The 23,485-nt window shown below is 47.7% G+C and overlaps 2 protein-coding genes; one reads left to right on the top strand and one right to left on the bottom strand.

Annotated features, from left to right (window-relative positions):
- Positions 1–5,970: 5,970 nt before the first annotated feature.
- GSTUM_00012177001 (uncharacterized protein) lies at positions 5,971–8,360 on the top strand (the record flags this gene model as incomplete). XM_002842387.2 has 3 exons in its annotated part: positions 5,971–6,111; positions 6,177–6,479; positions 6,534–8,360. 3 exons carry the CDS (start codon positions 5,971–5,973, stop codon positions 7,470–7,472), a joined length of 1,383 nt encoding a protein of 460 aa, XP_002842433.1. The 3' UTR covers positions 7,473–8,360.
- Positions 8,361–16,619: 8,259 nt separating this feature from the next.
- Positions 16,620–18,784, bottom strand: GSTUM_00012176001 (uncharacterized protein). XM_052355852.1 has 2 exons: positions 17,349–18,784; positions 16,620–17,228 (listed from the first exon to the last, which is right to left on the bottom strand). The coding sequence occupies exon 1, from the start codon at positions 17,816–17,818 to the stop codon at positions 17,594–17,596; it is 225 nt and encodes a 74-aa protein (XP_052211817.1). The 5' UTR covers positions 17,819–18,784; the 3' UTR covers positions 16,620–17,228; positions 17,349–17,593.
- Between the last annotated feature and the right edge of the window lie 4,701 nt (positions 18,785–23,485).

Below are 23,485 nucleotides of genomic sequence, written 5' to 3'. Positions count from 1 at the left end.
ATCCCCCTCGCATACCCAATCGATCGTGTGTTCTTGGATGGGGTTGCTCTCTGCTTCCGTTTCCATGTCCCCTACACCCATCCCGTGTTTGCGCCAATGGTATTTTCGTTATCAATTTCTTTGCCGGTATTATATCTCCTGCCCACATAGTAAGGATGTTTATATTTCCCCGCTCCACATGACTGGTACTTGGGTGTACCAATGACACCCCTCGAGATTTGTCACCCGCAAGAGTTCTTTTTCTTTCAATTCTTCCGCTTGATGACAAGCACATTGCTGACGATGATCGTGGGAGAGCGTCACCCCTTACCAGAGCTTGCTTCCCCAAGAGCCATGGAGATACCGAGCTCCTGAGGCTCTGTGGTTTCACAGTTGGGAAACGTCTTGCCGATGTGGAAGTGACTGCGGATAATGCATCCGAGAGCCATGAATATTCAGTAGGACAGAGCCCCTTGTAAGTCTACCTGCCGTTCAGGAAGATACTTCGGCTTTCGGCCCTGCTATTCCTTTTTCACACTCTCCCCTTCTATTTTCTATTGATCAGTGGGGAGGGTTCCTTCCTTGCGGTTCATGATCAGACAATTTCTTTGCTTTTTTACCTGTACTTCACTCCTTTCTTTTTTCTTTTCAGTTCAGTTCGGCAGGCTAAATGACAGCTGTACCCCTGTTGTGGATCAGCTATCTCAATTGTGTAGTTATGCCTGGCATCAACATGGAATCCATAGGCGGGGAAGATGATACTTCCGTTAAAACTTGAATAATTGGACGGTGTGATATGTAGTCCAAAATTCCCTTCTCTGGAAAGGGGGCAAAAAAACACAGCAAAAATGCAGCCCCTTCCCCCTTCCGAGACAGAAAAAAACAAAAACTCCTGACCTTACCGGTACTGAATGAGGAAAGCCCAACGGCATAGCACGCCGTCCAATTATTCAAGCTTTTACGGCAGTGGTGAAGTGGATAGCGATGATAACTAGCGGAAATGGTTATCGATTGCGGCTGTCGGTTGTTATCGGATGCTGCCGGTCGCAGGGTCCAACTTCCTCAATTTCGTTAATAGGTACTACAGCACCCCCCTCGCAAAAGACGCACAGACTCTTCGGCGGCTTGCTCTGCCCAAGACCCGCAATTACATTTCGTCCCATCTTTCAAACCGTCCGTCCTTCTTTTCCTAATACAACTTCCTGCACTGTGTTTGGACCAAGCCCAGCTCAGCTGATAACTTTCTGTTAAAACATTTCTTGCGGAGACCCAGAATCGGGTTCGCGGCATTCCCTCCCGTCAACTAGAGGACCGCTTTACTACCTCTTTCTTTTTATTTGTGCTGTGCGATCAATCTAGTGTTTAGTCGCAGTTATGACATACCGGTGTTTGTCGACGAGAATTTTTCTGGGCTGCTGGTGCTGGCGTTGGCGACACCATTACCGCTGAACTATCCCCCCTATATCCAATACGGTGTGAAAAGATGGATGACGCACATGCATACCGTATCTGAAGAGAAACATCCGGGTGGGTTGGGCGATGAAACTTGGTACTGTGGTCTTTACCGAGCATGAAATACAGGGGGGTTGTAAGGCTCACATTGAGAAAGCCAGGTTCTTCAAAAGCCTAGCGCAGATGCCCTGCTGACTCAGTACAAATTTTCTGAGGCATAAGAAATGGAGTGGAGACACTGATACGGCATTCATGGGCAGGGCCAATTGCCAGGAGCACAATTTGGCTGCGGGGGGCTCGGGGCGGGCCGCCACCTTGCTACCGTAGCTGAGCTTATGGGGAAGTGTTGTGTGACACAAGCCGCTAACGGAAGAATGGAACCAGCATCCAAACGCCCTCAAAAAAATAATCCTGCCTCCAGTTGCTGATGACCTGAATGTTTCAAAGTTGACCGAATCGGCGCTCGAGAAAATTGCGGCAACAGAAGAGAGGTACCGGTACTAGTACCCCGCTGTGACATGGCTCGCTTACCGGTACTGTACTCGAGTAGAGTTGAGGCTGTAAACAGCCTCATCCCCGCCCTCAAACATGGTTGGGATCAGAGAACCGTTCCGGGCAACTGAGACATTCGCGTGTGATACGGTATGATACAGCACACACTTTCCCTTCTTGACCCACGGGACCTGAAAAGACATAACATACGGCATGGGAGAAGATAACTGCCAGACGTGTCGATACACCATCCCCAGAATGGAATCTTCCCGGTCTGGTCTGTTCAGGTATCAGAATATTTGTGAATTATGATCCCCTCTCATTCCGTCGCTACTCCTCGCCCATTTGCAAAAGATTGTCTGAGGAATACCTTATGGCAAAACTGGATTGGAACGCAGGGCTGCGGTAGAGCACAAATCGCCGGAACATTCAGCAGTCTGGTGTTGGGCTTGGCATGACGATACCATATTTATTCCAGCATATTCCAGCACAACGCAATTTCGTCTGTTGGAGCTTTAACCAGTGGTATTTGTCTTTCAGATGTCGCTGGGTCAAAATGATGCAAATATTTGGCATCGGCATCACAGGGAAATCGGACTAGCATGGCTTAAAGTTTCAATGTTGTCCGAATAAGGTGGTAAGCAGTGGGAATCGAAAGGGAAAGAAAGAGAGAAATGAAATAAAATAAAAGGGTAAACATGCTGACCATGAGCCCATGCACCGTTTGCTAGTACCATAGAACCCAAAGTGTGGAGATAGTCGCTGTCTCGGACGATGGGGTGGTTGATGGATTCGGGATTTTGGTGCTAAATAAGTTTAAAAGGAAAACAGGGGGTTTTCGTGGAAGCCAATATAGTCGGACACGAGGCTAGGAGCCGTCACCAGCATTTTGCTACCCTTATTGATGTCACCAGTCATGTGGAGCTCTCGTCGCGCACGTAGTTTCTGACCATCACGTTCCCGAAAGTGCAAGATCGTTGATACATGCAATCGAAGGTTGCACGCAAGGTCAGGAATGCTGGTGTCCCTTATTGGTGCGATCATACGTTTAACCAGAGACTGGTACAGAACTCGTACATTCCTCCTGTGCTGCAACGGACAACTCACATCACCACGACGTACTCGGGGCATTGCTCAGCGAGCGAAGAGGGGCGGTACGGTACGGTAGTTATGGTATATTCCTAGTAGGGGACACTATGAAACCTAGCGAACCCAGTTGCGTGAGGTCAGATAATTTATCTGTGCCCATTCACTGCCGTGCGAGCCTTTGCAGCTTGGCTCCACTGCACTGGAGAAGTGTCGCGGAAAGCAAGGCCGGCATGGAGGCACAGTAGAGAGAGATACAGTCCCGCTCGATAAAGAGAAAGAAATGGAATTAGGGAATATGATGTCTAGACTTTGTACTGAGCCCTATGTTCTATGATGCTCGGATATGGCTGTCAATCGCCCTCATCTGTTCTACGCCAGTCAAAACGCTGAATATCAATGTGCAGGTTGCCGAGATTAAAGAATAGAAAATGTGTGCTATCCATGAAATCCGGCCCTCCAGTCAATGTTTCCCATCATACTGAAAACCATCTACATTTGATTCGGAGGGGCCGGCCATATCAACGCGACCCTCCTCCTCTTCTGTATCTTCTGTAACCGCTTGGTCCGTTAGTTAATCTCCCTCTATTCGCCGGTTGTTTTTCATATTTCTGTACAGCTACACCGGAATTTAAGGGCCTGTCTTAGTGCTCCACTACAGCATGTATATACCGGTACTATATTTTGAATTACGACATTCTTGCACTGTACTAGTACCGTACTCGTACAGTGCCACAAAGGACACCATGCCCAGGTCCAAGAACTAGCTCCCGCTCTGCTGCGGACCTGTCGTTGATTATGTGTGATGGTACGGAAACGATACCTTGCCTCTCCCGTACCGTGCCCTACCCTGGTTGCGCGAATCCTTCCGTGCTCTCTATCATACCATACTTACCTGCCTCCCTCCTCACCCCTTCTACCGTGTTCTCTCTCTCCGGTGGTTGCGTGGAGCTTCCTTCTTCACTTGTTTTCCACCCTCGCACCAATTTTGGTTCTCGCGTGGTTCCCCGCTTTGCATTTGTGTTTTCTTACCTCGATCGGATGGTTGGCTGGCCAATAGCTGAGTGGATAGCTCAATTTGCATACCCGCCAGCAAGCCGGCTACGTACGAGGTAGTTGAGAACTCCATTCGACCCTTAGTGCATATATTTTCTGCCCACCTGGTTGATCAAACCTCTTTCCTGGTTTTCTTTGGTGCTCTCGTTGTTGCCGCACCAGGATACTCTATTCCCCCTTTCCGCTCGAATACGTCCAACACTTGGAGATCAATTGCCCTTGCTCACTACCATCAGGGGACGCCAGGGCAGTCCTAGAAATTGTAGCCGCCCGGTAGCTCCAGGGTTGACCGAACACAGACTCGATAGCATCGGCGGGGGGACGAGGTATGATATAACAGAGACAAGAGCCTGGACTAGCTGGTTGGAAGGCTGTTCCCGGTAACACTAGGGAGGACAGACTGGCTCCATTAGTGTATGATTGCCGGTTGTTGTTGTCTCTTACAGTTTTTGGTTCTCGCTGCCCGGGAGCCTAAGACATCTCCGGTCTGTTCTTTGCTGGCCGCCGGCCGCTTCGCTTTTTTTTTTTTTTTCCTTCTCATCCTCTCTCACAACGCGCTTTCAAACAGGCAGTCACCACTGCTTCCTGTTGCCTGAGCACACGCAAGTTAGTACTGGCGCGCGCCCCTCGCGCGTGGTGCCGCAACAAGGGCGCATATCTACTAGTAGCACCGGTAGACAAAAAGTCACTTCTCCAAATCTCATCTACTGTGACCAAGTCATATCTCATCTGTAAAACAATCAACTCGCCTGCGGTAGAGCCAAGTGAGCACACCACGAAGATAAAGTCTGCGACGATAGCCGTGCAAGAATCGACTGGCGTTCTTTCTTTCTCCCTCTTTGCTTCGTTTTCCATTTCTCTTCTAAATTTTTTTTTTTTGAAAAATTCGAGTGGTAGTGGTGGGAGCCCGTTGTTGTGTTACGAGTACAGTACCGGTACCAAGTAGGGTAGGCATTTTGGAATCAAGTGCCAGCAAGACGGCCTTCTCATTCAACACCGCTATTTGATATTTACCCCCCTTCTCTCCCACTTTATTATTATTCTGTCTTCTATTATCATTACTTGGGAGTGAGGGATTCATATTTCTGAAAACTATTCTACCATCTATTATTAAATTCCTTCGGTTTTGTTCATCCTGGGGGGAATTTGGCTTTAGATACACAGGCGGCTACGCCAGCAAGCCAGCAGGCACACAAGCAACATTAATCCCCCTTCCCCCCTTCCCCTCTCCTTCTTCTTCCCTCCGCTACCCGCACAAGGTCACAAACTGCTTCTTTCGCGCTCGAATCTCAACCGACTAGCAACGATCAGGAGCACCCCCCACCGCCCCGCGGGTTACTCGCTCGCCCGTTTTTTTCCTTTAATTAAACTATTATCCATCATCACCCCATCAATTCCATCACTTTGAATCCCCATCGCAGAGGCTGGCAGAGCTGATCCATCCACCTGCAACCAGCCTCTGTCTCTCTCCTGCGATCTGCGACCCGCTGCACACCTTGACGGCCCCGCCGCCCGCCATCTTCCCGCACTCTCCCCCATTCGAAAGGAAAAAGCTGATAAAGCAACCAGTATCCGACCCGGCACTCTGGTTCCAGACAATCAGATCCACCACATTCGGCCACCCACACCTCTGTTCATTTCCCTGCCCTAACTTACTTACCACCCTCCCGATCCCTCGCTCACTCCCTCCCTTTCCCTGGCACCGCGGGCCCTTACATTTATCACCCATCCCGCACCGTACTATACGTGCTTGAGATCACCTGCCCCCTTCCCGAAGCCTTTCGGTTCGACAAGTCTTACCTCTGCATACGTACATACATACCATGCCCCGGAAATCTTCCATCTCTTGACACTTAAAGCTCATCCTCCTCCCTGTCCCTGCCTCGTCTTCTTTCGTACCCGCAAATGTCCTGGAACTCCCCGCCTAACGGACGTCACCCGCATCAAAAAGAGTGGGAGAAAACAACAGAAGACAAAGAGCAGCACCCTGGCAGGAGCAACTCTCCATCTCAAACCGAATCACAATTGCATTATTCTGAGCATCACGTAGGCCCTTTCCACCTTTCTTAATTTCGTGTGTGATGGCTGACATTTTATTTCATTTAAAAAAGGTAAACCCAATTCATCCCCACCAGTCCCAAGCCCAACACCCACTTCCTCCCCATTCGCATCACTCACAGCACCATCACCCCCACCCCCACCCTCCTCCACCTGCCCAAACTCCTCATCTCCCTCCCATACAGCAGGAACGCCTCGCAATTGAGCAGCCCGAAATGTATGCAGCCTCTGAGCCACCGTATCCGTACCGCATTCCACCCCACCAGTTGCCTGGCTTCCAACAACCGGCCAATTTCCAGCAACCTGCCCCCAGACAACGAACCGCAATTGCTTGCAGGTACTGTCGGCGACGCAAGGTAAAAAATCGTGATCCTTGGGGTGTATGAAATCTTTGGCTAAAACACCGGTAGATTCGATGCTCAGGATTCGAGTCTTCTCCAGATGGACGATGCGCCAATTGCCTCAGGTTCAACCAGGAGTGTGTTTTCACACCAGTATCATCGCAAACGCAAGCGTTCGTTCCCGCCCATGCGCTATATAATACTACTCGTAGTGTTGGAGGACGGGCTGGTCCTTTGTACGGAGCCCATGGCCAGCCCCTCTCTTCTGGCTATATTCCGATGCCTTCGCAGGCGCCTGCGCCATCGGCGCAATCCCCCATGGAATCCCGCGCACCCCAACAATATCCCCGACCCCCAAGTCCTGGAGTTGGGTCTGGTCGACAACCGCCTCCACCTCCGGCACAACCACCTTATGGAAGCTACGAGGAGCTAGTGACCTGTGAACCAGAGAGAAATAGGAGCCAAGAGCCGCACCCGCCGCTTTTGCCCCCTCCGGTGCCCGGTAATCAGCCGCAACCGCACCATCTGCAGAGGAGAAGTTCAGCAAGTGAATATCAAAGTCACTATGCGCGCAACGACCCTCCCTCCCCTTCGTCCCATCTTCTACATGCGCAGCATGCATATTCTCCTCCGCCGGTTTCTGGGCCGCCATCCTCGTCATTTCAAGCTTCTAGCTATGGTCAGGGCCCACCACTGTCGGCAGCGAGTAATTATTACCCGCCGGGCCCTGGCGCAAGCCAGCAGCGAACAAGGTCACCTGTGGGATTTCGTCCGCCGGATCGCTCAAGCGGATCGCCACATCCGTTTCATCCTCCTATGCAGTATCCTCCGCCTCCGAGGCCGACCTCGTCAGGCCCGAGCCCATCCAGCCCCAATACGCATCCGATTCCCTCCATGCAGATGGCGAATCTGATTGATCCGAGTCAGCCCCATGGCCAGGGAAGAAATCAGCGGACTGCTGCGGATGGAGATATGCTAGATCGTCTTATGCCGAGGTCAGGGCTTTGATCTGTACGAGTACAAACAAAGCCTGAGTTGGGGTTGATGTGTATTTCCTCTAGGCTCTATTTTTGTGGGGATCAACGACAAATTTCTCGAACGTACAAATTGAATCACGAAGCGGCTTTAGTCTCAGTTCGGTGATTTGCATTGGCTTTTTCCGATTCTCTTTCTTTGCAAATTGATTCTGGTTTGGTGGAATTTGAAACTTTTTCATGATGTCATTGGGATTTTTTGCTGCAAAGGATGAAGTGCCTGATGCCTCACGAAAAACAAAAAAACGCAACCATGCCTTATTTTTTCCTCATCGCATTTGGAGTTTTTTCTTCTTTCTTGCCTTGATGTCCCAGTCCTAGGTTATTTTTTATCTTTTATTGCGCGGTTTTCATACCAGTCGTTTCATGGGTGGAAGATTTTTTTTTTTTAACTCTTGTTTTATCATTATTTACTGCTATCCGGCGGCTTTTTGTTGTCTTTTCCTATCGTCGCCTTTGGCTGGCTTTGCCGGTTTGCATATCCCTTAGGGAGGAGGACTCCGGTATATATATAGAACGAGATCATGGTCATCAGGTTATTTTCTTTTGAAGGACGGCATTAGTTGTGTTGATGGCGAAAATGTTCTTTTATCCCTTTTCTCAAACCCCCCTTTTTTTTTTTTTTGAGCATTTTGGGGTTGCCTCTTTTTGTTGTCAAACCATTTTTGTTCCACCTTCCCTCGATTAACTGTTAAATCATGGCAAAACAGTCGTTTCTCGAATTTTTCTGGCATGTTTTAATAAGCCTGTTCATACCTTCTCTAGATGTTCTAGATGTTTATAGCTGTCACTCGTTTATACCCCCCCCCCCCACCGCTCTCTTCCTCACACAAAAACAAAAAAAAAACATCACACTCTTTTGACCTCGTGGAGTCCTAAGGATATTGTAATGATTTGCTCCTCTCAAGAATCTTCTATAGGCTCTGCTATCTTCTCTCTAGGTTTGGGAAGTGGGGCAGACGCTTTAACTATTGTCAAACAATCCCACTGCATCCCTTCCTTCCTTCCTTCCCTCCGCATCTTCCCTCCCTCCACCCTCTCCCCCCGATTCGATTCATCCATCCACCCACCCATCCACCCATCAAACCAGCCACCCATCTGCACACCATCCCCAAGTTTCAACCAATGTTGCGATCCTCTATCCTCAGGGATCACAATCCACCGGTCGGTTTGAACGAGAGGAAAAAAAAAAAAAAAACGGAAATGATTGTGACACAATTACTATAATTTCACACATCCAATCTCTTATCCCCCGCCACCCTCTCCTTCATTCGGGCAGCGGAAGTACCGTAGACCAGTGATCCGCTTCTCGTGGTACCGGTACGTACGGGAAGCAGCCGATCAAGCCATTTGCTCGTGTTACATAATATATATCAATTTGTGATATGATGTACGATAGCAGTAAAAAAAACAAAAAGATCGGACGAGAGCCCTTTTTTTTGTAAATTACTGTGTTAAATAAGCGGTAACGTAGACACCGTTTTAGTTTCAGGGAAAGAGAAGCAAAGGGAGACAGTACGAGTAACTAACTGAGAAAAGACATTGTAGGTGGTGGTAGAAAAGGGTGTTTGATTTCCCCATAAAGAACTTAAACTCATTGGACGAATATCACACGACTACTGAAATGAAGTAAGGGCATATTCAGCCTCCCCTCCCCTCCCCTCCCCACCTCCGGGGTCAAAAAAAAAAAAGAATAACGTTTTTATCGTAGTTTAGTTTATGCAAGCCTTTTCCTTCTGGGGTTGAAGGAACTTTTTAATATATTAGTTGTACGAGTACAAGTATGTATGTGTGTGCGTACTCGAGTAACTTAAACTGGGGGGGGGGGGGATTTTCTTTTCTTATTATTTATTCATTTTATTTATTCCCGAGGCTGACTGACTGTGATGCTGCCCAAGGAATTGGGTCGGGAAGGCTGTTTTTGAAAAAAAAAAACAAAAAAAAAAAAAACAACTACTGTAGCACATCCATTATTATCATAGCTAGCTTTTTTTTTTTTTTTCTTCTCTGCAGCATCCATCAGCAAGCCTCGCAAACCGCACTCGTAAAAGTTACCACGAGTGGGAGTGCCGGTATGGGAAAGAGAAACTACGATTGCCAAAAGACTGCCAACTCAGTAAATTTGTCCTCTACGAGTATTGGTCGGTTAAGTTGATGGTCTATAGTGAAAGTTTATATTTTATTGCGACTGGTAGCTTACTGTATTCTGTACTGTACTGTACCTTGAGGAACCCGAACCGGTTATGATGGCCAGGATGGGCGGGGATATATTATCTTGGTAACTTCCGTTTGTTTTATAAAACTTCTTGTGAGGGGGGGATTGTGCTAGGTAGACTATGCTGCTTTGCTTGGATTATGAGTGCTGTACTTGCTTTGACTGCTTGCCATATCTGGGCGTGCGAGTGAGTATAGTGATGGAATTATGGTGTGGTAAAAAATAGGGAGAAATGGAAAGTTAAGAGGTCTTGCTTAACATTTGGGAAAACTTTCCCTTAGCAATAGGGGTGGTTGTGGTGGAATATAGCATTATCAGGTAATATACAATACAGTATGCGGTATCGTGTTTACTCGAAAAAAGCCTGTTTTTCTTTGTTTGTTTTACTTTGTTTTCATGCTGGTCTATGTCCACCTGCAGATTCGAGTACCATATCACCTCCCTCCTCTCCACTTCCCGCCCCTAGTGTGTAGTATCCTTGGTGCCTGGCATTTCTCCCGGCTGGAGCATACCAACATCGGTCAAGTCCATCTCTGCAGCGGTAAGGGACCCTCCTTCTCCTCCTTCTCATTCTCCTCTCCCTGCTCTCATCCCGTTTGCCTTCCCCTCCCCATGTCCGTGCTGTAGGAGCTTGTCCCTCTTGAGCTTGACGTATATCGGAAGGTGGGAGAGGATCTCCGCCCCTTCTCCAGTTTTGGCAGGGGCAGTCGAGCATGCACCAGTGGAAGTGAGGGAGGAAGTGTTGTAAGTTTTTGTCCTGGGGGGTTTGTTTCGTCCGTTCCGATGGGCTACTGGTGGTGGTATGATTGCTGATCCCGGCCTCGATGGTGACGGCGGTGGTGGTGGTGGTGATGGTGAGACGAGACGTAGCGGGTATGCGGTGGATTGGTGCTCGCCAACCTGGTGTTCGGGATCATTGCTCGGTCCTCCTAATGGACATTTTTTTTTCCTGTCGCGGACGAGGACCCAGATAGCCAATAGGCTTAGAGGGACTAGAATCCCGATAATGAGTAAAAGTGCCGTATGAGTACTAAAAAAGTGCATGGTCCCATATGGTCCCATCCGTTCCATAGATTAGCCATTGCGCCCGCCGTGGGTAAAACTGTATGTCACCATCGCTTTTTCCTTTTTTTCAAAAAATTCCTTATACACCGTATGGTAGCAATGATGGGGGAAGTTTATCCCCCCGAATAAGCAAATATACACGCACAAGCATGATTTCCCTTTGCTGCAAGTACCATGATGCTATCTTTTTTTCCCCATGGCCCGCCCTACGAGTAATACAGTACATGCCGGAGTGAAAGGGGCGGAAAGAAAAGAAAAAAGAAAAACAATACCAAAACGAAGGAGTAGATAAGGTGATTAGAAACAGATATACGGAGGAACCCGGGGTCGGGGGGGAGGGACGACGAATGATGAGCAACGCATAATCGGCAGGGGGAGGGGAAGAAGAAGAAGAAAAAGAAGAACTTACCCACCGCTGTTGCTCAGATGTCCCACCACCTCACTAAGATCTTTGTTTTGTGCATCGCTCGTGGTGTTTGCTCGGACCTCCCCCCTAGAGACGAGAAGAAGTAGAGGGTTGCTGTTGCGCTCGCCGCGGGGGTCTGATCCATACGACATCACTCGGCCGACATGTTCGCCCCTGTCCCGACCAATGAGCTCTGCTTCGACTGCTGCCGCCCGGACCGGGGCGTGGAGTGCAAGTAGCACGAGTAGCAGTAGTAGGACCGGCCAAGCCATAAAAGCGTGCGAATGGAAGCTAGTGCTCGTAGTAGTGGACGTGGGAAATAATTGATGAGGTGAACGCGCTAATAGCGGGAGTGTAGTGGTGAGGAAACAAAAAGGGGAAGAAAGAAAAAGTAAAAAAGTAAAAGTAAAAGAACTGCCGGTGAGAGAAAGAAGGAAGAAGGATGGGGGATCAGGTGGGTACTGGTACAGTAGAATGTGAAGAAGGTGCGGTAACTATTCAAAGAGTGTCACGAATATGTTTAATGTTCCGGGTCCTTTTTTTATTTTTTTTATTCCCAATATGCTCTGCATGTCCAAGTCTATGGATTGGAAGGACCATTGAGTTCGTTCGACCAGGACTGTTGAGTCAGAGGGGGGGAACATCGTGGTCAGGTCAATGGTTGGAGGTATGATATAAGGAAGGTGTCGTGGGAGGTAAACGTTGCTTGCTACGTGAGTTCCCTCCCTCCCTTCCTTCCTCCCTTCCTCCCTCCCTCCCTCCCTCTATCGATCCCACCGACCGACCGAGTAAAAAAAAAGAGGCACCCCAACCAATAGACTTTGGGACTGGGGAAAAAGACACCGCATGAGTATAAAAAATAACAATATCACAGGTTAAAAGTTAAAAAGAAAACTGCACGGATACGTGAGAGAATAAGACTGGTGCGAGAAAAAAGCGACCAACCGGCCGGCCAACCGATCCTTAACCTTTTTTTTTTTTTTTTACCAAGCGTTGAACAACGGTCCGACTCCAAGCCAAGTTCACGCCAATTACCAACGAGCAAGATGGTGCTACGGTAATCGAGAGTTTCCGAAAACCAGGTTTTGAGTAGTTGTCATTCCCCCCAGTCGGGTACAGTAAAAAGGAGTCCGTTTTGGCTTTGGAGGGGGTTTTTTTTTTCTTCCTCTCCCTTTCATCCCTTTCATCCCTTCCATCCTCCCTTCCCCTAGCCTCCTACCACGCCTGTGCTGGTGCGACCGGATTGGGGATGGACATTTTGTATGAGAATATTGTCCAACTTCAACTCGGTCGCGCGAGTACTTTCTTGTCGTGGTTACTGCGAATGCTGCTAGTTACTGGCCGGAATTGCTTCGGGCTGTATACTAGTGAGTTACTTCGCCTCGGGCTCTACTCGAGTAGTCGGGCTCCTGTTGATAGGGGGGTTGGTAGGAATATCATAGTATGAAAAGTTTTGGAGGGAGTGTTTGGCATGACGTGGTTTTTATGGCAACACTTGCAAGCAGTGGTTTGTAATTTAAGGTTTGGAGTGTTTGGCACAGTGTGGTTTGTAAGGTAGAGTTTGCTAACCTTATAAACTGCGGTTTGAAAAATACAATACTACTAGTTTCCTACATATATTCTCTTTTTCTCAGGGCAATCTCGAAAGCCACTCGGGGGTTTTTTTTTCCCGTTACCCTGTAGAAGTTCTCTATTATAAGGCGTTTGGCAATGCACACCTTACATTTGGGAAACCTTATACGAGTAGATATCATGCACAACTATTATTTATTTTTTTCGATCCAGTATCACCCTTAGTGAAAACTGCGAAATCAAACAAAGGGATACCGGTGTGGAATTTCTTTCGTACTAAACCTCCGGCGACCGTGGGATCTTGCAGTAGTTGAACCTGCAAATTATCGTGATTGTGACCTTCTGTTAAACCGTAGGATAATGTCACAGGGAATTGACTGGCCGGTATGTAGTATTGCTAGGAAAGTAAAGAGACAAGAACACAAAAGTGGACCCAATCAAGTAAGGGTGGAAGTGTTGTCTATTGCGTTGTTCTCTGTGGGTGGCTTGACTAAACTAAGGTGGGAAGGGCGGGAGTGCTTAAGAGGACAAATTTTCCCTCCACGACTCGCCCCCTTCTGTGACAAGAAATTCTATGGAGCAAACACCCCATAGATACAGGACCTTACCCTCCTACTATACTAATCCACAAACCCTCACCGGTAAACCACGGTGTGCCAAACACCCCCCTAGTTGTGGGTGGGGGGGAAGGGAAAGCTTTTGGTATCGCCTTTTCTGGGGTGCCAAGGTCATAGTAGAAGTTGCTCTGGTGAACGGATCGGGTGAATCGTGCCTTGGAGTGCTCGAGTACTGTACTCGCACACACATATTAGTCTACACCGTTATCGTCAATTTTGTATTGTATCGCGACGACTTTATTCGGAATGTCAGCTACCTAGCTATCATAGTTAGCTTTCCAATCAGTGATGTTGCGTGTGAGTTGGGAGATCAGAACTCGGAAAATCGCAATGTCTCACAATGTTTCCTCATTTAGCCAGCACTTAGCACAACCAGCACCCGCTTACTAAACCCCCCGAACTATGACTCGAAACCACGCAACCCACTAGGTTAGGGAAGGGCCAATAAATGATGGGCGCTCCCTATGCCGGGCGTTCGCCTGGTAGGGAAACATTGTACCGGTACTGTACCTTATTATTATTATCCGTGCGAATGGTAATTTGTGCTACCGGTATTTCGCGACTTGAGGGCTAACCTGTCCACAAGTATCAGTCTCACTTGCCCCCTTTACTATTCGCGGGTCTATCCGTCTAATTCGCTTTCTGGAACTGCAATCGAGCGCCTTTTCGTCCATTTTGTCCTCTTGATTTTCATTCCTGTTTTTGCCTATCTGCGTAGTCTCAATATATATGAAATTGCCCTTGGCACGTTTAACCCCCATCCCAATTTGTAGTGCAGGTAGTCTGGGGGTAAGCACACCAAGCGTAGTCTTCATTTCTGCTTTTTTTCGTCTTTTTGCGCTTCCATCTCATGGGCTTCCTCGGGGGAGACGAATGCCAGAAGGGTTCACAATGGTATGAGTTTGGCACCGCCCCTACGGTGCCGGTTCTAGACAGCCCGCACTCTGTTCCTTTTCTTTTTCTTTCTTCTTCCTTTTCAACCTTATAATGTTCCCGGAATCACTATTGAGAGAACAGCAATACGACAGGGGGCACATGAACACATGTACTCTAGTTACTCTTGAAGGCGGCCGCATCCGATAGAAATGCCGTACAGTTTGCTCGTGGAAAAAGCCTGTACTCGAGTAAGGTGAGTTTCTCTTAAGCTTTACTGCAATAGCTCTAGCTTTTTTTTTCCCCTTTCAATTTTTTTCTGTTCTCCGCGGTGAAAATTTTTAGCATTTGTTTGGTTTTTCCTATCCGGTAAGAGGGAATGGAAGAGAAGGGAAGGGAAGAGCAGCGCGAGAGAGAAGCAAGCAAGCAAGCAAGGGAGGGACGGACGGACGGACGGAAGGAAGAGAGAGAATTAACTATCATTCCAGATCCGTTAATATTATGTAGCAAAGTTCCCCCATTGTCATTCCTTTTCTGCACTGAAGCGCAAGATGCGGTACCGGAAAAATAGACTGCTCTCTGGTGACGATGCTGCTGCTTCCTGCTGATGATGGTAAACTATTGGCTCTCGCGGCGGGTACAACATTAAGTCACCAATGCAGTATATAGTACTCGTGTAGTACCGTTTTTGATAGCTAGTCTCGCGATTCGTGTACTGGGTTCATATGCGGGGGGATTGTCTCGTAACCGGTGACTCCAGGCTGATTGATGCGTCGCGGTCAGGAAAGAAGAGGCTTCATGAATGCATAGATTAAACTGGGGGACGACGATGACCGGGGAGCTGGGGGGGGGGACACTAGCCAATGCCCTCCTCTCACCTCCTTGTGTTCCCCTCTTTCCCTCCCTCCTTCGTCATAGCATTGTGGATATCCATAAACCTTCCCCCCATGCATTTCGTTTGATACAGTGCTCAGCACACTGCATAAATGCCGGCAGTGATAGGCTGCCCATTATCGGTCAAAGAGGGGTGCAAACGCACGTCCCCCCCAGACTTCCCCACTCAAATCAACCATGTACTTGTCTCAGGAAAGAAAGTATCCGAGAACAGGGGGGGTATGTTTTGTGTTGGCACTCAGATACACGCAGATTTTTTTACCACATCTCTTTACTCGAGTATTCGAGCACTGTAACCCCTGTTCGGGTACCGTGCTTCTTGTCTGGGACAAACAATAACGTCATATGTTAGCCAGCAGTGAGAGGAGAAGGGGGTTTGAGAGGGAAGGGTACCGGTAAGCCCCTGGAGAGGGAGGGAGGGTGTTAACTGAGTGTTTGGTGTTTTAAGTTTTAAGTACTGTACAGTACAAGCATGATACTCGAGTAACTACCGTCACAACATTTAGCTAGGACGAAAGCAAAAAAAAAAACGAAAAAAACAAAACAGCCATCTTTACAGTACGAGTACGAGTAGAAGAAGGGGTTAGAAGAAGGAAAAAAAGAAAAGGTGGACAAGAAAAACACTTGGAAAAAACAAATACAATGACGGGGGTGGCCGGCCGGAGCAGGTGGTGGCCATGGCGTAACAAACGCTAGTCTAACGAATCGGGGGAAGCGCATATTGCGCCAGACACCGGGAAATCACGGGGTTGTGTGGTTTCGAACGGTAGTTGAAAGAAATTTTTGTATGATAAGACGGTGCTCGTTGTGCTGGTGCTGGCCGACCAAAACCTGCCCTCAACTGAGCGAAAACAAGAATTCAGGTCAAGCCCTAATTTACTCGTATTATTTAGACAACTCTACCAGAGGAAGTCGTATTATACCTTTTCAAGAAGCGGCCATCATCAATTTAGAAGAAATCTATATCAAGTTGGCAACAAGTGCAGGTTTTTGTTGTTCGGGACTATACCAGCGGTACAGTTCTAGTATGCTACAATGACAACATCAGCCAGTACCGCAGTTCACCACGGTCCAGGAAAAGGGTTCCCAGATACTGGAGTGACACACCGAAAAGGCTGCGCTGTAAGTTACAGCGTCAAGGGTGAGCGTATACCCAATCAAGCCGCGGGAATGCTATGTTTTTTTGTTTTTTTTTCTGCCTTCTTTCCTTTCAGTTTTGCATTTATCCCTTTCCCTGTCCGCGACAGCTTACTGGTTGAAGGTTTCGTGGGTAAGGGTGCGGGTAGTCCTGCACGGCATAGGCAACTTAGACAACAATAGTTCATGGGGAGGCAGAGCGTCACACTTGCATGCATTTTTTCACTTTATTTCTGCAGAAGACTATCACTATAAGGAGTGAGGTTAAGTCAAAGAGGGGAGAAACAAGAACTAAGGCATACAGCACCCACGGTCCACAATGGCACAATCAGCTAGCTGGCAGGAGGATAGAAGAGGTCACAGCTCCCCCCCCCCTATCCCCCGACCTCAATGCGCCCTGACGACATATTGTCTTGTCAAGAGCGAGTGAACTAAATACTGTACTTCTCAATTACCTTGTGGCTTTCTGCAAGAGAGAGAGCGGAGATTGGGAGCAAATTTTACCATAGCCAATGAAAGTCCAGACCCTTTTCCCCATCTTTTACTATCTCATACTCTCTCACAGCACTCTTTGCGCCCCCCCGGCATACTGCTATTATGATACCCTAGAGTCCGGGGTATGTAGGAGAAGCGCCGAAACAGTCCTACCATACTGCGTACTTGTATCCTACGGCTCCGCTTCCCGGATCCGGGAAAAACACCAGGACGTCCAACTGTGTGCAATGAAAAGTTTCCGAGGCCCTAGATCCTCTTTATTGTCGATAAATCCCCGCTATTGCTAGCTTCTAACGTGGTCAGATCAACTAAGCCACCGTGGAAAGGAGATACGAGTGTCCGTGAAGAAAAGAATTGTACTTGAATCCTCTACTCCTGTATTTTGGGCATGTGGGACTATGGCGCACGCAATCCCTTAGTTACAGCAACTCACTCCCGCCTATGATACGGCGATGCCTACGCGAGCACATTAGCATCCTGCTATGTTCTACTCGTACATGGTGCCAATAGGGCATGAGAAAGAGAGAGAGAAAAAGGAAACAAAACCATCGACCAAAGAGCTGAACGAATACTAACCTAGCACTTATTACCGATGCGACACTTAGCCCGCTCAACTACCGTACTCGTAGGTGTTACAAGTACTATCGCAAGGGGGCGTGCACATCCTGTTTGAAAAAACGAAAAAAACAAAACAAACGGGGACAACCAGATGCGCACAGATATGTGCACAATTAACAAGTACTCGAGTACCCGAGTAGTACTTGGACAAACTATAGATTATTAGCTTCACCACCCCCTCCAACCAATCACCGGGATAACCCTCAAACTGTCATACTGTACTCAAAAAGACATGTGCGAGCACCGCCAGCAGCGGCAAAATGGAAAATGCGAAATTGGAAAATTGGAAAAAATCCGCGGGAGAAAAGCAAATAGAGAAGAAGGGAGGGAGGGAGGGAGGGAGGGAAGGGAAAGGAAGGAAGGAAGGAAACAAGGTTTCTCCGGCAGAGCGGCTGCGTGGTGTGCGATGAGCATGTCCAGTGATCCATTGATTGCCTGCTTGCAACGACCGAGTGAGTGGTGTACTCGAGTACGATAGGGTGCGTGTACTCGAGTAACAACAACGGAAGCACATGCTTGAGCACATAAATTACATGTGCCACGACAGTCTACCAACCCCCCCCCCATTTTATCCAGTGGGCACCCTCCTGTTCCTCCTCCTTGTGAGTGAGTGCAGCACCTTCACACACACCCCTCCCTTCCCGCACCGCCAGCCTGGGTACTGCCTCCGCCGCCATTGATCCCCGCCCCCGCAGCTGCTGCGCCGTCACCCTCCCATTCTATTCCAGCTCAACTTTTCATCCCCCGTTTGAATCCGATCTATCTGCCCAGAGCAAATCTTACCCCATCAGTCCACCTGCAACCAACTACGATACCGTAACCAACCATTACACTCCTTACCGCCGCGCCCCCAGGCGCCATCACCTCCACCGTTCTGGCGGCGCACCGATATACGAGCAAGAGAGAAAAGCACACCACACCGACCCCCCAATTGATTTGTTGGCGGATTGATGGCGGGCGGGAAAGAGGTGAAGCGATGGGATAAAGCAAGGAAGGCAGGCAAAGTAGTCTAAGGTAAAGTGGCTGCCAGAATACGGCGAAGTGGGGCAATGAGCTGAGCGAACGGGGGGCAGGGAAATCAAGATTAGAATAAAAGAGGGAGGGAGGGAAGATGCTTACCGTAGAAGCAAATTGCCGCACCTATCGGCCGTGCACTAGCGGGGTAGGCGTGTTTGAGCTGGCTTTGCCTCTTGGACGTGGTGCCGTCAGGGCCGCAGACACGATCGGCGGCAGTCTACTCTTTCGGCCCGCTATGAAAAATAAATTGATTTTATCTATTGAAGACTATCGAGAGAGGATTCCCAAGTGCTGTACAGTACTCGAGTACAGTGCTACACAAACCGAAGCTCCGCTGAAGCGGTACCTTAGCCTAGGCAGAAGCCCGAGAAGGAGAGGGGGAAAAAAAAAGAGAGAGGTATGATAGAGGACTGTGGGGTGCGTGTGTGTGCTTATGTGTGTTCATGTGTGTTCATGTGCGATTTCCGCATATAGTTTAACCCAGCAAACCTGGCCCTCCCTCCCCTGCCTCTGACTGGACTATGTAGCAAATGTGCGCGATCCTACAAGCCATCACCACACGAAATGGGCAGTTGTGATCCTGGCTGTTTGAGAAATCCGTTTGACCCCCCTTTTTTCTTATCTTTTCCTTTTCACACATCTGACTTGGGAAGTACGGCATCGCCTACCGGGAAATCTCGTGAGGTCTGCCCCGTCGGCCCGCGGTTGGGTACCATAGGTTTACGGAGTAAGGGAATTGCGAAACACAATTGACGTGATCCAACACGTCTAAGGGCTGATCTTGTACGAGTATGTAATACTACTAGTCTTACTGTCCTGGGAAAACGACAACTTTTTCTCTCCGAATCCGGGGAGATTCCAGTGCTGACGGGGACAGTGCTGTAAAGTACCATATGGCATCACGCTTATATAGCATTTTTACGGTGCCAAACACTGAAAATCGACATTTAAGTTATGTTACTTCACAGTCGCACAATAAGCAGTCAATCACTTTCCCCCTCCCTCTCCGGGTTGAGAAGCCGGTTTGTCTGGGAGCAAAGATCTGCAAAACATATTATCATACCTCATTGGGTGTAGCGTTGCCAAGATATCACTCGATGTAGTTAGCTTTTTTCTGTAATTGTAGACGGGCATAAAGTAAAACACTTTCAAGGAAGCTCTCGAGCTTAATCGCTGCGGCTGTTGTTCTAGGGAAGTTTGCTCATGTTCGAAGTTTGTTTGGAGGGGAGGGTCGATCTGTTTTGCGTTTTCTGGCACTGCACAAGTACCGTACTCGAGCATTTGTGCTTGCACGCGAGTGAGTAAGGAGTTATCATGGGAACGCCATCGAGCTCGGGTTCAGGTATCACAGTGGCACAATCAAGCAAGAAATCAGACAATCGGTTGATCCCGCAATTCCCCCCCCCTCCCACATCAGACAATACCGTACGTACCATGTCCATCTAAAATTCGTGCGTGCAAGCAAACAAGCAAGTAGGTAGGGAGGGAAGGGAATGGAAGGGAATGGAAGGGAATGGAATGGAAGGGAGGCTGAGCTGGACATCAATGCATCACGCTGTTCCTTCCCAAAATCCCAGAACCGGACGGACGGATGGATGAATGGTCGAAGTAGATACCAGATGCCCAGCCCAGCACATCAAACCACACTGGTACTCTGCAGCACGGTACGCTAACACTCACACTCAAACACCTCGGGCAGCGCACCGAACCGCACTTAGCCCATTCATGATTCATCCGACAACAATCCACTTCAGCCAGCCAGGTAAATCAGCCTTCTCTGTAGAATAGCAGTCATGATCGAGACCCAACCCTTTAAGGACAAAACTTTACACCCACAGCTGTAATATCAAATGGGGGTTCAGATATCGTTATTGTCCGCTCTTGCAGACCTGAAANNNTATGAGCTATCTGGTTGCAATAAGCACGAAGTACCGCCATGTAGCAAAGCCCTTACTGTGCTTGCATGAGGAGGAAAGGGAGGGAGGGAGGGAGGGAGGGAGGGAGGGAACTGGAAGCGGGGAGATCGACAAAGCGCTATTGCGCAGTTGGGGGTTTACATCTCGTGTATGTAAGGGGGGTTATATCTAACTGTACGTACTTAGAGTATCTACCTAGGTTTGGTGGTGGCAGTGGCAGTGGCAGTGGCAGTGGTGGTGGTGGTGGTGGTGGTGGTGAGGGAAAGCCGAGGTCAAAGTTCGTTCAGGGTTCGGAAAGGGCGTGAAATTGGGAAATTGAGATTCCCCAGCCCCTCCCCTCCCCATCCCTTCATCCCTCCTCCATCCATTCCAACTTAGAACACTACGATGTCCGACGGTAGATACAGTCGCACCCCGCTATAACGAATGCCAAGTATCAGGCCATTGTTATTCGTAATAGCAGATTGTTCAGTATAGTGATCCACCGGAGACCATGAATAATTAGTCAGCATTGGTGAAGAATTGTCAAGCGTGAGCAGGGTAAAGGAAAGTGGTAGATTGCCCCTCATACAATCAAAGACCAACTCACACACAATGCATTCCAATGCCGCAGGCTGAAAAGGTTTAACTCAAATCCAGAAATATGAGTTATACCTCCTATGATCCCACTATCCTGAGATGAAACTGGCAAGATTTGCTGAGTTGCCAGAATGTCCAAAGAGGTAAGATGGAAGGCTATTGGCATTGTCAAGCCTATCAGAGTACCTGAAGAGCTGGAGAAATTGTGTTCAAAAGGGAAAACCAAATGGTATCAATTACAAACTCATTATACTTTCTAGTTTTATGCTAATCTAGGTTAAATACAATAGGGCCGGAAGTACAGAAGCAAAAGACAAGGAAGGCACAGTACTCGATTTTTAAATTCTTGCTAGTGAAATAGATTAATGCACCTAAAGAGGCAAGAGTACCAGTCACTGATGATGTACTTCGAGCTCAATCACTTCTTATCAAAGAAAAGCTAGTCAAGATTGGCTGCGAGGAAGATTATACTGATTTTACCTTTTCTGGGGGATTGCTAAAAAGGTTTAAGGAGCGTCATATAATAGGAAGGCTGAAGAGGCATGGTGAGTCCGATAGTGTCAATTCAGCAGTTGTGGAAATGGCACAAGAGGAAATTCAGGAAAAGTTAAGGCTCTGTTTGGCGGGAACGGAACTGGTCCGTTCCCCCATACAAACGACCGTTTCCTTCCGTTTCAAAACGGTTGGAGTAAATCCAGTGTTTGGTAATGTAGAAAAACAAGAACCGTTCCGTTCCAAAGTGGATCTTGGCAACCAGGTTTGCAACAGTAGCTGGTCCCCCACTTAGGCTAGTTTTGTATTAAAAAAATTTTGTAATGTATAAAGACATCTTAATTAAAAATAATAACCAGATTATTCCCTATACATCATATTTTCCACTGGCACCTCCGAAAACAACTCATACACCTCCAAGATGGCATCTCACCCCAATATGAGCACAATTCATACAGCCATAATTCAAAGACGGATTCATATCGCAATTACCTCTGCTCTCTATTCTCATCTATTCCTCTCTAAAGAACCTGTTCATATATCTATTCAAACTGGAATGATTTATACTGCTGAAATCCTGCAAGCACATCCTTGTCGTGCTCTAGAGGTTATTCGTATGCCAATTACAACATTGTTAGACCTTCGAGACTGGGTAATTGAGAGGGGATTACTGGTGGCTACACGTCAAGTAGCTGTGGAAGAACAACTTGTATTGTTTTTATGGATTATTGGACATGGAGCTACAAATAGGGAAGCTCAGGAACACTTTCAGCATAGTGGAGAAACAATTTCACGGTTAGTATTAATTGCACTATAATATTTATATATGAAATGTTTATTATTCTAATTATTTTACAGCTATTTTCATCAAGTTCTAAAGGCTCTCCTGCCTCTGTATGAAGCATTTGTACATCTTCCACCAAACAATATTCCTGCAAAAATACGGAAAAATTGGGGAAAGATGTCCAATTTTAAGGATGTTCGTGGAGCAATCGATGGGACACACATTTTGGCCCATGTCCCACGAAACCAGCAGGGTCCCTATCGTAACCCGGAAAGGTACCCTCTCGCAAAATGTTCTTACTGGATGCAGCTTGGATATGTACTTTTTCTATGTATGTTCTGGCTGGGAGGGTTCAGCCAATGATGCTCGAGTATTAGAAAATGCTGTGATTCATGGATTTCTAAGACATGAAAATACAGTTTATCTTGCAGATGCAGGATATGGTCTTCGTCCTGGGTTTTTAACACCATACCGTACCGTACGATATCATCTGCGGGAGCAAGCACAAGCTCATTTACGTCCACGCACTAAGGAAGAGCTTTTCAACCTACGTCATGCTCAGTTACAAAATGTTATTGAACGTATCTTTGGAGTTTTACGGAAGAGGTTTCAAATTCTCAATACAACTCCAGAGTTTGACCTTACCACACAAGCTCAACTTATATTGGTAGTTTGTGCATTACATAACTTTATTCGACACCGGGTAAATGGAGAGGAGGATCAATTTTACCAGGATGCTGATTTATCCTTGGAAAATATCAATCACTCTGAGGAATCAAATCCAAGTTATGAGGAGGATGAAGGAAATGTTAGAGATGCACAAGATATGGGAGAGATGAAACAAGATCGAGACAAACATGCAACACAAATGTGGCTTGATTATGTACAATACCAAAACCAGTCACAGTAGACTAACTGCTGTAGAATTCCTAGGCCTTGTAACGTACTATTTGACCTCTTAACCAAAGCTCCTGATCTTCACCTTCCTCTAATGCTAAAAACACTTCTGCCTTAACTGGGTTCTCAAAAAGCTCATATCCAGTAACAATATCTTGTGTTGACCACCCTAGTCTTCCTTTATACTTTTGTTGAAGCTTTGATACAGCTTGCTGAACAACTGATTGGGATGCTACAATAGTAACTGGTGTAGTGGCCATCCCTTCAACAGCAGTGATCAGCCGTTCAGAAACACTCCTTGGAGGTTGTCGAATATGTCCCAGTGGTGCTAGCCTTCTCCGCTTATGTTGATGAGGACTTGTATCGCCGGATGAGTGCGCCGGGGCAGCGACAGCACGAGATCGCAACAT

This window comes from Tuber melanosporum (genome assembly GCF_000151645.1).
Source record: "Tuber melanosporum whole genome shotgun sequence assembly, scaffold_98, strain Mel28".
In the NCBI taxonomy this organism is placed as follows: Eukaryota; Fungi; Ascomycota; class Pezizomycetes; order Pezizales; family Tuberaceae; genus Tuber; species Tuber melanosporum.
Note: the sequence above shows the minus strand (reverse complement) of the source record. Positions and strands in the feature narration are given on the sequence as shown.

Bases quoted from the DNA above. Each gene is read 5' to 3' on its own strand.
- GSTUM_00012176001 (XM_052355852.1), bottom strand. From the start codon at position 17,818: ATGGATCACTGGACATGCTCATCGCACACCACGCAGCCGCTCTGCCGG.